Source organism: Salminus brasiliensis, chromosome 18, assembly GCF_030463535.1.
Source record: "Salminus brasiliensis chromosome 18, fSalBra1.hap2, whole genome shotgun sequence".
NCBI lineage: Eukaryota > Metazoa > Chordata > Actinopteri > Characiformes > Bryconidae > Salminus > Salminus brasiliensis.
The window spans coordinates 234,267-247,500 of record NC_132895.1 but is presented as its reverse complement, the minus strand read 5'-3'; the positions used below and the strand labels follow the sequence as shown (position 1 = coordinate 247,500).

Genomic DNA, 13,234 nt, shown 5'->3' with positions numbered 1-13,234 from the left:
CTTTAGTCACTGTGTAGATCTGCTCTTTAGAGTCACTGTGTAGAGCTGCTCTTTAGTCACTGTGTAGAGCTGCTCTTTAGTCACTGTGTAGATCTGCTCTTTAGTCACTGTGTAGAGCTGCTCTTTAGTCACTGTGTAGATCTGCTCTTTAGAGTCACTGTGTAGAGCTGCTCTTTAGTCACTGTGTAGAGCTGCTCTTTAGTCACTGTGTAGATCTGCTCTTTAGTCACTGTGTAGATCTGCTCTTTAGAGTCACTGTGTAGAGCTGCTCTTTAGTCACTGTGTAGAGCTGCTCTTTAGTCACTGTGTAGAGCTGCTCTTTAGAGTCACTGTGTAGAGCTGCTCTTTAGTCATTGTGTAGAGCTGCTCTTTAATCACTGTGTAGAGCTGCTCTTTAGAGTCACTGTGTAGAGCTGCTCTTTAGAGTCACTGTGTAGAGCTGCTCTTTAGTCACTGTGTAGAGCTGCTCTTTAGTCACTGTGTAGATCTGCTCTTTAGTCACTGTGTAGATCTGCTCTTTAGAGTCAATGTGTAGAGCTGCTCTTTAGAGTCACTGTGTAGAGCTGCTCTTTAGAGTCAATGTGTAGAGCTGCTCTTTAGAGTCACTGTGTAGAGCTGCTCTTTAGAGTCACTGTGAAGAGCTGCTCTTTAGAGTCACTGTGTAGAGCTGCTCTTTAGAGTCAATGTGTAGATCTGCTCTTTAGAGTCACTGTGTAGAGCTGCTCTTTAGAGTCACTGTGTAGAGCTGCTCTTTAGAGTCACTGTGTAGAGCTGCTCTTTAGAGTCAATGTGTAGAGCTGCTCTTTAGAGTCACTGTGTAGAGCTGCTCTTTAGAGTCAATGTGTAGAGCTGCTCTTTAGAGTCACTGTGTAGAGCTGCTCTTTAGAGTCACTGTGAAGAGCTGCTCTTTAGAGTCACTGTGAAGAGCTGCTCTTTAGAGTCACTGTGTAGAGCTGCTCTTTAGAGTCAATGTGTAGATCTGCTCTTTAGAGTCAATGTGTAGAGCTGCTCTTTAGAGTCACTGTGAAGAGCTGCTCTTTAGAGTCACTGTGTAGAGCTGCTCTTTAGAGTCACTGTGTAGAGCTGCTCTTTAGAGTCACTGTGAAGAGCTGCTCTTTAGAGTCACTGTGTAGAGCTGCTCTTTAGAGTCACTGTGTAGAGCTGCTCTTTAGAGTCAATGTGTAGAGCTGCTCTTTAGAGTCACTGTGTAGAGCTGCTCTTTAGAGTCAATGTGTAGAGCTGCTCTTTAGAGTCACTGTGTAGAGCTGCTCTTTAGAGTCACTGTGAAGAGCTGCTCTTTAGAGTCACTGTGTAGAGCTGCTCTTTAGAGTCACTGTGTAGAGCTGCTCTTTAGTCACAGTGTAGATCTGCTCTTTAGTCACTGTGTAGAGCTGCTCTTTAGTCACAGTGTAGATCTGCTCTTTAGTCACTGTGTAGATCTGCTCTTTAGAGTCACTGTGTAGAGCTGCTCTTTAGAGTCACTGTGAAGAGCTGCTCTTTAGAGTCACTGTGTAGAGCTGCTCTTTAGAGTCACTGTGTAGAGCTGCTCTTTAGTCACAGTGTAGATCTGCTCTTTAGTCACTGTGTAGAGCTGCTCTTTAGTCACAGTGTAGATCTGCTCTTTAGTCACTGTGTAGATCTGCTCTTTAGAGTCACTGTGTAGAGCTGCTCTTTAGAGTCACTGTGTAGAGCTGCTCTTTAGAGTCACTCTGTAGAGCTGCTCTTTAGAGTCACTGTGTAGAGCTGCTCTTTAGTCACTGTGTAGAGCTGCTCTTTAGAGTCACTGTGTAGAGCTGCTCTTTAGAGTCACTGTGTAGAGCTGCTCTTTAGTCACTGTGTAGATCTGCTCTTTAGAGTCACTGTGTAGAGCTGCTCTTTAGTCACTGTGTAGAGCTGCTCTTTAGTCACTGTGTAGAGCTGCTCTTTAGTCACTGTGTAGAGCTGCTCTTTAGTCACTGTGTAGATCTGCTCTTTAGTCACTGTGTAGATCTGCTCTTTAGAGTCACTGTGTAGAGCTGCTCTTTAGTCACTGTGTAGAGCTGCTCTTTAGTCACTGTGTAGAGCTGCTCTTTAGAGTCACTGTGTAGAGCTGCTCTTTAGTCATTGTGTAGAGCTGCTCTTTAGTCACTGTGTAGAGCTGCTCTTTAGTCACTGTGTAGAGCTGCTCTTTAGTCACTGTGTAGATCTGCTCTTTAGTCACTGTGTAGATCTGCTCTTTAGAGTCACTGTGTAGAGCTGCTCTTTAGTCACTGTGTAGAGCTGCTCTTTAGTCACTGTGTAGAGCTGCTCTTTAGAGTCACTGTGTAGAGCTGCTCTTTAGTCATTGTGTAGAGCTGCTCTTTAATCACTGTGTAGAGCTGCTCTTTAGAGTCACTGTGTAGAGCTGCTCTTTAGAGTCACTGTGTAGAGCTGCTCTTTAGTCACTGTGTAGAGCTGCTCTTTAGTCACAGTGTAGATCTGCTCTTTAGTCACTGTGTAGATCTGCTCTTTAGTCACTGTGTAGATCTGCTCTTTAGAGTCACTGTGTAGAGCTGCTCTTTAGAGTCACTGTGTAGAGCTGCTCTTTAGTCACTGTGTAGATCTGCTCTTTAGTCACTGTGTAGAGCTGCTCTTTAGTCACTGTGTAGATCTGCTCTTTAGTCACTGTGTAGAGCTGCTCTTTAGTCACAGTGTAGATCTGCTCTTTAGTCACTGTGTAGAGCTGCTCTTTAGAGTCACTGTGTAGAGCTGCTCTTTAGAGTCACTGTGTAGAGCTGCTCTTTAGAGTCACTGTGTAGAGCTGCTCTTTAGTCACTGTGTAGATCTGCTCTTTAGAGTCACTGTGTAGAGCTGCTCTTTAGTCACTGTGTAGAGCTGCTCTTTAGTCACTGTGTAGATCTGCTCTTTAGTCACTGTGTAGAGCTGCTCTTTAGTCACTGTGTAGATCTGCTCTTTAGAGTCACTGTGTAGATCTGCTCTTTAGAGTCACTGTGTAGATCTGCTCTTTAGAGTCACTGTGTAGAGCTGCTCTTTAGAGTCACTGTGTAGATCTGCTCTTTAGTCACTGTGTAGAGCTGCTCTTTAGAGTCACTGTGTAGAGCTGCTCTTTAGTCACTGTGTAGATCTGCTCTTTAGTCACAGTGTAGATCTGCTCTTTAGTCACTGTGTAGAGCTGCTCTTTAGTCACTGTGTAGATCTGCTCTTTAGAGTCACTGTGTAGATCTGCTCTTTAGAGTCACTGTGTAGATCTGCTCTTTAGAGTCACTGTGTAGAGCTGCTCTTTAGAGTCACTGTGTAGAGCTGCTCTTTAGTCACAGTGTAGATCTGCTCTTTAGAGTCACTGTGTAGAGCTGCTCTTTAGTCACTGTGTAGAGCTGCTCTTTAGAGTCACTGTGTAGAGCTGCTCTTTAGTCACAGTGTAGATCTGCTCTTTAGAGTCACTGTGTAGATCTGCTCTTTAGTCACTGTGTAGAGCTGCTCTTTAGTCACTGTGTAGATCTGCTCTTTAGTCACTGTGTAGAGCTGCTCTTTAGTCACAGTGTAGATCTGCTCTTTAGTCACTGTGTAGAGCTGCTCTTTAGAGTCACTGTGTAGAGCTGCTCTTTAGAGTCACTGTGTAGAGCTGCTCTTTAGAGTCACTGTGTAGAGCTGCTCTTTAGTCACTGTGTAGATCTGCTCTTTAGAGTCACTGTGTAGAGCTGCTCTTTAGTCACTGTGTAGAGCTGCTCTTTAGTCACTGTGTAGATCTGCTCTTTAGTCACTGTGTAGAGCTGCTCTTTAGTCACTGTGTAGATCTGCTCTTTAGAGTCACTGTGTAGATCTGCTCTTTAGAGTCACTGTGTAGAGCTGCTCTTTAGAGTCACTGTGTAGATCTGCTCTTTAGTCACTGTGTAGAGCTGCTCTTTAGAGTCACTGTGTAGAGCTGCTCTTTAGTCACTGTGTAGATCTGCTCTTTAGTCACAGTGTAGATCTGCTCTTTAGTCACTGTGTAGAGCTGCTCTTTAGTCACTGTGTAGATCTGCTCTTTAGAGTCACTGTGTAGATCTGCTCTTTAGAGTCACTGTGTAGATCTGCTCTTTAGAGTCACTGTGTAGAGCTGCTCTTTAGAGTCACTGTGTAGAGCTGCTCTTTAGTCACAGTGTAGATCTGCTCTTTAGAGTCACTGTGTAGAGCTGCTCTTTAGTCACTGTGTAGAGCTGCTCTTTAGAGTCACTGTGTAGAGCTGCTCTTTAGTCACAGTGTAGATCTGCTCTTTAGAGTCACTGTGTAGATCTGCTCTTTAGTCACTGTGTAGAGCTGCTCTTTAGTCACAGTGTAGATCTGCTCTTTAGTCACTGTGTAGAGCTGCTCTTTAGAGTCACTGTGTAGAGCTGCTCTTTAGTCATTGTGTAGAGCTGCTCTTTAGTCACTGTGTAGAGCTGCTCTTTAGTCACTGTGTAGAGCTGCTCTTTAGTCACTGTGTAGATCTGCTCTTTAGTCACTGTGTAGAGCTGCTCTTTAGAGTCACTGTGTAGAGCTGCTCTTTAGAGTCACTGTGTAGAGCTGCTCTTTAGAGTCACTGTGTAGAGCTGCTGTTTAGTCACTGTGTAGAGCTGCTCTTTTTTTTAGAATTTAGAATTACTGTGTAGAGCTGCTCTTTAGAGTCACTGTGAAGAGCTGCTGTTTAGTCACTGCATAGAGCTGCTCTTTAGAGTCAATGTGTAGAGCTGCTTTTTAGTCACAGTGTAGAGCTGCTCTTTAGAATCACTGTGTAGAGCTGCTGTTTAGTCACTGCGTAGAGCTGCTCTTTAGAGTCAATGTGTAGAGCTGCTCTTTAGAGTCAATGTGTAGAGCTGCTCTTTAGAGTCACTGTGTAGAGCTGCTCTTTAGAGTCACTGTGTAGATCTGCTCTTTAGAGTCACTGTGTAGAGCTTCTTTTTAGTCACAGTGTAAAGCTGCTCTTTAGAGTCACTGTGAAGAGCTGCTCTTTAGAGTCACTGTGTAGAGCTGCTCTTTAGAGTCACAGTGTAAAGCTGCTCTTTAGAGTCACTGTGTAGAGCTGCTCTTTAGAGTCACTGTGAAGAGCTGCTCTTTAGAGTCACTGTGTAGAGCTGCTCTTTAGAGTCACTGTGTAGAGCTGCTCTTTAGTCACAGTGTAGATCTGCTCTTTAGTCACTGTGTAGAGCTGCTCTTTAGTCACAGTGTAGATCTGCTCTTTAGTCACTGTGTAGATCTGCTCTTTAGAGTCACTGTGTAGAGCTGCTCTTTAGAGTCACTGTGTAGAGCTGCTCTTTAGAGTCACTGTGTAGAGCTGCTCTTTAGTCACTGTGTAGAGCTGCTCTTTAGAGTCACTGTGTAGAGCTGCTCTTTAGAGTCACTGTGTAGAGCTGCTCTTTAGTCACTGTGTAGATCTGCTCTTTAGAGTCACTGTGTAGAGCTGCTCTTTAGTCACTGTGTAGAGCTGCTCTTTAGTCACTGTGTAGATCTGCTCTTTAGTCACTGTGTAGAGCTGCTCTTTAGTCACTGTGTAGATCTGCTCTTTAGAGTCACTGTGTAGAGCTGCTCTTTAGTCACTGTGTAGAGCTGCTCTTTAGTCACTGTGTAGATCTGCTCTTTAGTCACTGTGTAGATCTGCTCTTTAGAGTCACTGTGTAGAGCTGCTCTTTAGTCACTGTGTAGAGCTGCTCTTTTGTCACTGTGTAGAGCTGCTCTTTAGAGTCACTGTGTAGAGCTGCTCTTTAGTCATTGTGTAGAGCTGCTCTTTAATCACTGTGTAGAGCTGCTCTTTAGAGTCACTGTGTAGAGCTGCTCTTTAGAGTCACTGTGTAGAGCTGCTCTTTAGTCACTGTGTAGAGCTGCTCTTTAGTCACAGTGTAGATCTGCTCTTTAGTCACTGTGTAGATCTGCTCTTTAGTCACTGTGTAGATCTGCTCTTTAGAGTCACTGTGTAGAGCTGCTCTTTAGAGTCACTGTGTAGAGCTGCTCTTTAGTCACTGTGTAGATCTGCTCTTTAGTCACTGTGTAGAGCTGCTCTTTAGTCACTGTGTAGATCTGCTCTTTAGTCACTGTGTAGAGCTGCTCTTTAGTCACAGTGTAGATCTGCTCTTTAGTCACTGTGTAGAGCTGCTCTTTAGAGTCACTGTGTAGAGCTGCTCTTTAGAGTCACTGTGTAGAGCTGCTCTTTAGAGTCACTGTGTAGAGCTGCTCTTTAGTCACTGTGTAGATCTGCTCTTTAGAGTCACTGTGTAGAGCTGCTCTTTAGTCACTGTGTAGAGCTGCTCTTTAGTCACTGTGTAGATCTGCTCTTTAGTCACTGTGTAGATCTGCTCTTTAGAGTCACTGTGTAGATCTGCTCTTTAGAGTCACTGTGTAGATCTGCTCTTTAGAGTCACTGTGTAGAGCTGCTCTTTAGAGTCACTGTGTAGATCTGCTCTTTAGTCACTGTGTAGAGCTGCTCTTTAGAGTCACTGTGTAGAGCTGCTCTTTAGTCATTGTGTAGAGCTGCTCTTTAGTCACTGTGTAGAGCTGCTCTTTAGTCACTGTGTAGAGCTGCTCTTTAGTCACTGTGTAGATCTGCTCTTTAGTCACTGTGTAGAGCTGCTCTTTAGAGTCACTGTGTAGAGCTGCTCTTTAGAGTCACTGTGTAGAGCTGCTCTTTAGTCACAGTGTAGATCTGCTCTTTAGAGTCACTGTGTAGAGCTGCTCTTTAGTCATTGTGTAGAGCTGCTCTTTAGTCACTGTGTAGAGCTGCTCTTTAGTCACTGTGTAGAGCTGCTCTTTAGTCACTGTGTAGATCTGCTCTTTAGTCACTGTGTAGAGCTGCTCTTTAGAGTCACTGTGTAGAGCTGCTCTTTAGAGTCACTGTGTAGAGCTGCTCTTTAGAGTCACTGTGTAGAGCTGCTGTTTAGTCACTGTGTAGAGCTGCTCTTTTTTTTAGAATTTAGAATTACTGTGTAGAGCTGCTCTTTAGAGTCACTGTGAAGAGCTGCTGTTTAGTCACTGCGTAGAGCTGCTCTTTAGAGTCAATGTGTAGAGCTGCTTTTTAGTCACAGTGTAGAGCTGCTCTTTAGAATCACTGTGTAGAGCTGCTGTTTAGTCACTGCGTAGAGCTGCTCTTTAGAGTCAATGTGTAGAGCTGCTCTTTAGAGTCAATGTGTAGAGCTGCTCTTTAGAGTCACTGTGTAGAGCTGCTCTTTAGAGTCACTGTGTAGATCTGCTCTTTAGAGTCACTGTGTAGAGCTTCTTTTTAGTCACAGTGTAAAGCTGCTCTTTAGAGTCACTGTGAAGAGCTGCTCTTTAGAGTCACTGTGTAGAGCTGCTCTTTAGAGTCACAGTGTAAAGCTGCTCTTTAGAGTCACTGTGTAGAGCTGCTCTTTAGAGTCACTGTGAAGAGCTGCTCTTTAGAGTCACTGTGAAGAGCTGCTCTTTAGAGTCACTGTGTAGAGCTGTTGTTTAGAGCTGCTTGTTTTAGAGGTGCTGTTTAAAGTTGCTGTATAGAGCTCCTGTTTAGAGTTGATGTATATAGTCACTGTTTACACAACTTTGTTGACTGTTCTTTAACACCCAAGATTCCTACATCCTATTCATTCCTCAAAACTCTACAGTGCCGTCTTGTACATGAATTATAATATATGAACTCTTTTTATTGCCTTTTATTGTTTCAGTGGAGCTGGGTGGTGGAACTCCAAATTGTTTGTTGACAAGTGTCTGTAGACATTTATTTATACACACGGGGAAGCTGTCATAAGATTATGTGGGGAACCTGTAATAAGATTACACTGCTCTGCTCATCTGCTCTGTTAAGGCTGTCTGCAGTCTACTGTCAGTTAACTGAAGAGGCCCTGACCTTACCCCAGCAGCGGTCAGAGCTTCTCATTCTTCTGCTGTTTCTGATTTTTCTGTGTGTGTTTCAGATCACCAGAAGCTGGACAGAGAAGCCAGGATCTGTCGACTGCTCAAGCATCCCAACATAGGCAAGTCCAGTTACCGTCCATCCTCAAAATCCACTGTCTGTGCAACTGCTGAACTTTAGAGAACCTGCTGAACTGATGTGTGTGAATGGAGGATCAAACTCACTACAGTACTCACACAGTTCTTCTCACTGTAGAAGCTAGATGTACTTAGAGGCTGTACCTGTAGAACACACTCTAAAGTGCTGGCATCATTATTACCCATCATTCCTCTGCTTCCTCTGACCAGCTTTACTGTCATTATATGATATTCCGATTATGCTGCACACCTGAGCAGTAGATCAGTCTTGGTGGGTCCTGGTTCCTCCAAAGGTTTCTTCCACCAGCTCTGAGGGGGTTCTCCTGCACGGTGGTCTTTGGGGGGTTTGGGATTTTATGATTGATCTCCTGTCCTTTTACTGGGAAAGCCAGCTGTTAAAAACTCTATACACATTTGATTGGATTTGAACTCATATTGATCATATGTATTTGAACTGTAAAAACTCTCATAGTAAACTCCAGATGTTGAGGTGAGGTAGAGACTGGACTGCTTTACTGACGTCCTGAACTCTTCAGACTCAGCGGGATCCTGGCTTTTCCTCACTGTATTCACTGAGGAACAGCTCAGCCGGTCTGCTCTGCTCTGCCTGTAGTTACTGATCAGTAAAGTCACGGAGCAGAGGGGGTTCAAGCTTCCCTCTTATTCTGTCGTGTCGTCATTGTGTCTAATGTCCTGAAGCTCAGTACCGGTTAGGTAGAGTGGGATATAGAAGTGTATGATTTACAGTCCTGTAAAGAAATCTTGGGTCTAGAAAAGCTAGGTAAGTGCTGTTCGCTCATAAAGGCAAAATACAACGTTTTGGTCACAATCAGCAAAGATACTAATGTAGAAGTGACAGAACTCCATCCCAGCTGTGAACCGTGGGGGAGGAGGCCTGGTGCTCTGGGCTGTGCTGCTCTCAGTGGTCAGGCAGTGTGGAATGGGATTGTGATTATGATCCATCAGATATACAGACTCTGTAAAAATGACCAAATATACCCGAACCGTTTGTGTGTGTGTTTGAGTTTTGGGGGGGGGGGGTGTTTAATTTGATGATGAAGAGGCTGCTCTTCAGCTCTGGTGTCTTCCAAGCCTCCCAAACTGCCTGCATTATTAATCCCAGACTCTCTCTCTCACCAGTGTTCAGCCCAGAGCGCCAGCTCCCTCTCTGTTACACACACACACACACACACACACTCCTGTGAACACATTAGGAGTGTGTATGAGACAGGTCCAGATTGGAAGCTAAAGAACAGATCTGCGAGCAGAAGGCTGAAGGTTGTCTGTCTTATTAGAAATTTTCCTCTGATCCCTCGCTGCAACACAAGCTTCATCTCTCACCACGGTCCACTGTGAAGAACTCTGATATCACTAGTGGAGTTCTACCAGTGTGGAACCCTTAAGGTGCTCTTAAGATGTTCAGGTCTAAGGATGTCAGGTAATACCACAGAGACCTTGGATTGGATTGGTGGAAAATGCTGGTGTATCACATGGTGGAGTTTAATAGTGATTATGGCTATAGTTATAGTTATAGTCAAGTTATAGTTCTAATTATGGTTATAGTTGTTGTTATGATTATATTAATAGTTATGGTTACAGTTGAAGTCATGGTAATAGTCAAGTCAAGTCAAGTCAAATTTATTTGTAGAGCTTTTTACAACTGTTGTCGTCACAAAGCAGCTTTACATAATTAGTACTTAATAAAGGACAGAGACAGAGAACAAAGAAGAAATAACATGAATAGTAGTTATGGTAATAGTTATGGTTTCTGGTGCTGTTTTGTATTGTAGCATTGCTTTATCATCAGCTTTGAATCTTTAATTATTTCTTTAATTATTGAACAGAACCGTCGGTTTAACATCAGGCTCCTGACGCCATTATATACCCCCACCCCACCCCCAACACACACACACACACACACACACACACACACACACACACACACACACACACACAGACTCACCAGTTATATCACAGCACTGGTTTCAGTGTTTTACAGTAATCCACAGACAGAGTTACAGTGCTGTCACTCTGCTTCACATTGTGGAAAACCCAACACCCCACCTCCATCTGGTCTGAGTTATAATCAACAAATCTGTCCAATCAGGTGGGACTTTTAACCCCACATGACTTTACTTTTATCTTTTTCTCATGATGAAGAGATGCTGTTCCTCAGTGGAGATTGGGCACCTTATTAAAACTGAGGGGTGGATGGATGGCCGGTATATAGGGAGATGCAGGTTGACTACTGAACAATCTTCTGAACACAATGATCCTGAACACAAGATCAAACAACACAGGAGTGGCTGAACAACAAAACAGAGTTCTACAGCGGCCAGGTTCAGATCTCAGTCCAGATCTCAGTCTAGATCTCAGTCCAGATCTCAGTCTGTGGTACTGTTTAAACAGTCCTCCAACCAGCCTGAAGAAGCTGAAGCAGATCTGCAGGAAGAAGGAGCAAAGCAAAGCTGGAAGAAACCTGAACACCCTTAAAGCTTCGTCTGCAGCAGAAGCTCCTTCCACCAGGAGCTAGTTCTGCTCATCGTTTAACTTCCTGTGTCAGCTGCTGCCGAATAAGGAATTTAGCTTGAAAAAAGTGTAAAAGTGTATTTACCAGCAGAAATACAGGCTGGACTACTCTGTTAAAGAGGGATATGACTCAGAGGATTGTAGAGCTGATAAACGAGTACAAGTTCCAGTTCTTCAGCAGTGGAGACGTTTGAGCTGTAGAACTCTAAAGGTTTACAGTGAGACAATACTGCAGACTGTAGAGATCGTTGTGATCACTGTGAAGCATTAGATAATTGATCACATCAGTTACTGATAAAGGCCCGGGTATCAGACGAGGACAGCAGTGAGGTTCTGTCTGGGATGAATTCAGTAAAGAAGCGAGTTCTGAATCAGCAAACGGAGAGTGTGTTAAACACCCGTCACACTCCGCCTGACAGCTTCAGTCTCCAGTCTTGCAAGGGAGCGAGCGCTGAATACATTACTCTGCTTCAGGCCGGGTGAACGCCAGCGCTCCTCGCTGCTGAACCGGGTGGGGTGACTTTGTTTAAACTGCCAAAACTGTCCCACACTCTATAAAGAAACCGGTGGGAGCAACAGCTTTGTTCCCTTCCCTCAGGTCAGCTGATCAGACATGCTGGAGGTCAGAAAGTCCCATCACCCACTTCCCTTTTCAACACACAGAACCACTGATCTGTTCACAACCCGACCAGAGAACCACAGAACCACAAAAAACCCAGAGATTTAAATCATTTCACCCCCATTTTAAATCTGAACATTCACCAACATTACTGAATAATAATGACTGAATAATTGATTGTGGAAACAGAATATTGGATGTGGAAAAAAGCATCATAGTTTTTCTATAATTCATAGTGGGATAGTCAGTAAGACATAGTGGATATTGCATATTTCATTGTAGATGATGAATAATCATAAGAGGAGGATGGGTCGGGTCCCTCTTTGTGAGTTTTCTGCACGGTGGTCTTTGGCTGCTCACTGGGGGTCTTAGGTTTTCATGTTTTCTTCTGTTGTTGATTTCTTGTCTTTTTACTGATTACTGATTCTGTAAAGCTGCTTTGTGACACTTTGTGATTTGATTAAGAAGTGTGAAGGTCCTGTGTGTGTAGATGGAGTAGGAATAGTAAGATAACAGAACCTGCAGGTCTGAGGGTTAATAGAGTGATACGGTGCAGGTGCAGTGACCCTGAGATTGCGTACATTGCTGCACTGACTCCTCAGACAGTAGTGCAGGTGGATGTGGGTGGTCCTCTGGCTGTACTGTGCTGGCTGATTTACAGTTCTTTTTAGTGGGCGTGAAGAAGTGGGTTTTAGCTGTTCTGTATCTGCCAGTTAATCACACTCTCAGCTCTAAATATAAAGAGCCTTGTTTACCCAGGTTCTTTATTATACCTGCTCATTTACACTCAAACTACTGAACATCGCTCACACACACAGTGCTGAAGCTGCAGCCCTGACTGAATTACAAAAATCACACTTATCACACATGTTCTCTTCTAAACAGCCAACATCAGAAAAGACTGCCTTCAGTTCAGACACGCCTACTCCGTATACAGCACTATAGCTCCGCCCATTCCACCTACAGCATTATAGCTCCACCCATTCAGCCAACAGCAGTATAAAAGGTTCTCTACCATTTTAAGTGTAAAGTATGTGAGGAACAAGGGGATCCTCAGCAGAACAGCAGACACAGGAAGTCAGGTGTTTGTGTATCACATGGCGTCTCTGAGAGACAGTGTGAGTGATGGCGGGTGCTGCGTTATGTAATTGTTGCTATGCAGTGATGTTGTCAGGTGAAGTTATCCAACGGCAGCTTCTCTTCTCTTCTGTTCTTCTGCGCTTCAGTTTCAGCACCCACACACTGCCGCATCCACACGGCCTCTCGCCACTGAGAGCACACACACTACACCTACACACACACACACACTCCGGGAGGGGAGGGGGGGGCGGTGTGCTGGTGGGCTGTTTTGTACTCAAACACAGATAATCAGAACTGCAGGACATTTAAACACTCAGGCAGCAGAAACACAGCTCAGCTCCACCACCTGCCTCATCCTCACACTTTCTTTATTTTAGCATTTTTTCATCACTAATATTGACCAGATATAGATCCTAGAGCCACATTTGAGTCTCGCCCTGAAAAACAATTCTAAAAAATGACTTATTATGATATGAATTATTCAGTATCCAGTATGAATGATTCAGTATCTACTATGAATTATTCAGTATCCAGTATGAATTATTCAGTATCTACTATGAACTATTTAGTATCCAATATGAATTATTCAATATCCAGTATGAATTATTCAATATCCAGTATGAATTATTCAGCATCTACTATGAATTATTTAGTATCCAGTATGAATTATTCAGTATCTACTATGAATTATTCAGTATCCAGTATGAATTACTCAGTATCCAGTATGAATTATTCAGTATCTACTATGAATTATTTAGTATCCAGTATGAATTATTCAGTATCTATTATGAATTATTCAGTATCCAGTATAAATTATTCAGTATCCAGTATGAATTATTCAGTATCTACTATGAATTATTAAGTATCCAGTATGAATTACTCAGTATCCAGTATGAATTATTCAGTATCTACTATGAATTATTCAGTATCTACTATGAAGTATTCAGTATCCAGTATGAATTATTCAGTATCTACTATGAATTATTCAGTATCCACTATGAAGTATTCAGTATCTACTATGAATTATTTAGTATCCAGTATTAATTATTCAGTATCAAG

General features: G+C 43.3%; 1 protein-coding gene across 3 annotated transcripts in view; it reads left to right on the top strand.

Moving 5' to 3' along the window:
• The window catches only part of camk2a (calcium/calmodulin-dependent protein kinase II alpha), a 75,742-nt gene that overhangs the window by 36,817 nt on the left and 25,691 nt on the right, over window positions 1-13,234 (top strand). For all 3 annotated transcript variants that reach the window (XM_072661515.1, XM_072661514.1, XM_072661516.1), the window contains exon 3: window positions 7,872-7,931. In XM_072661515.1, the coding sequence (XP_072517616.1) occupies window positions 7,872-7,931 (60 nt within the window). The remainder of the gene's footprint in view (window positions 1-7,871; window positions 7,932-13,234) is intronic.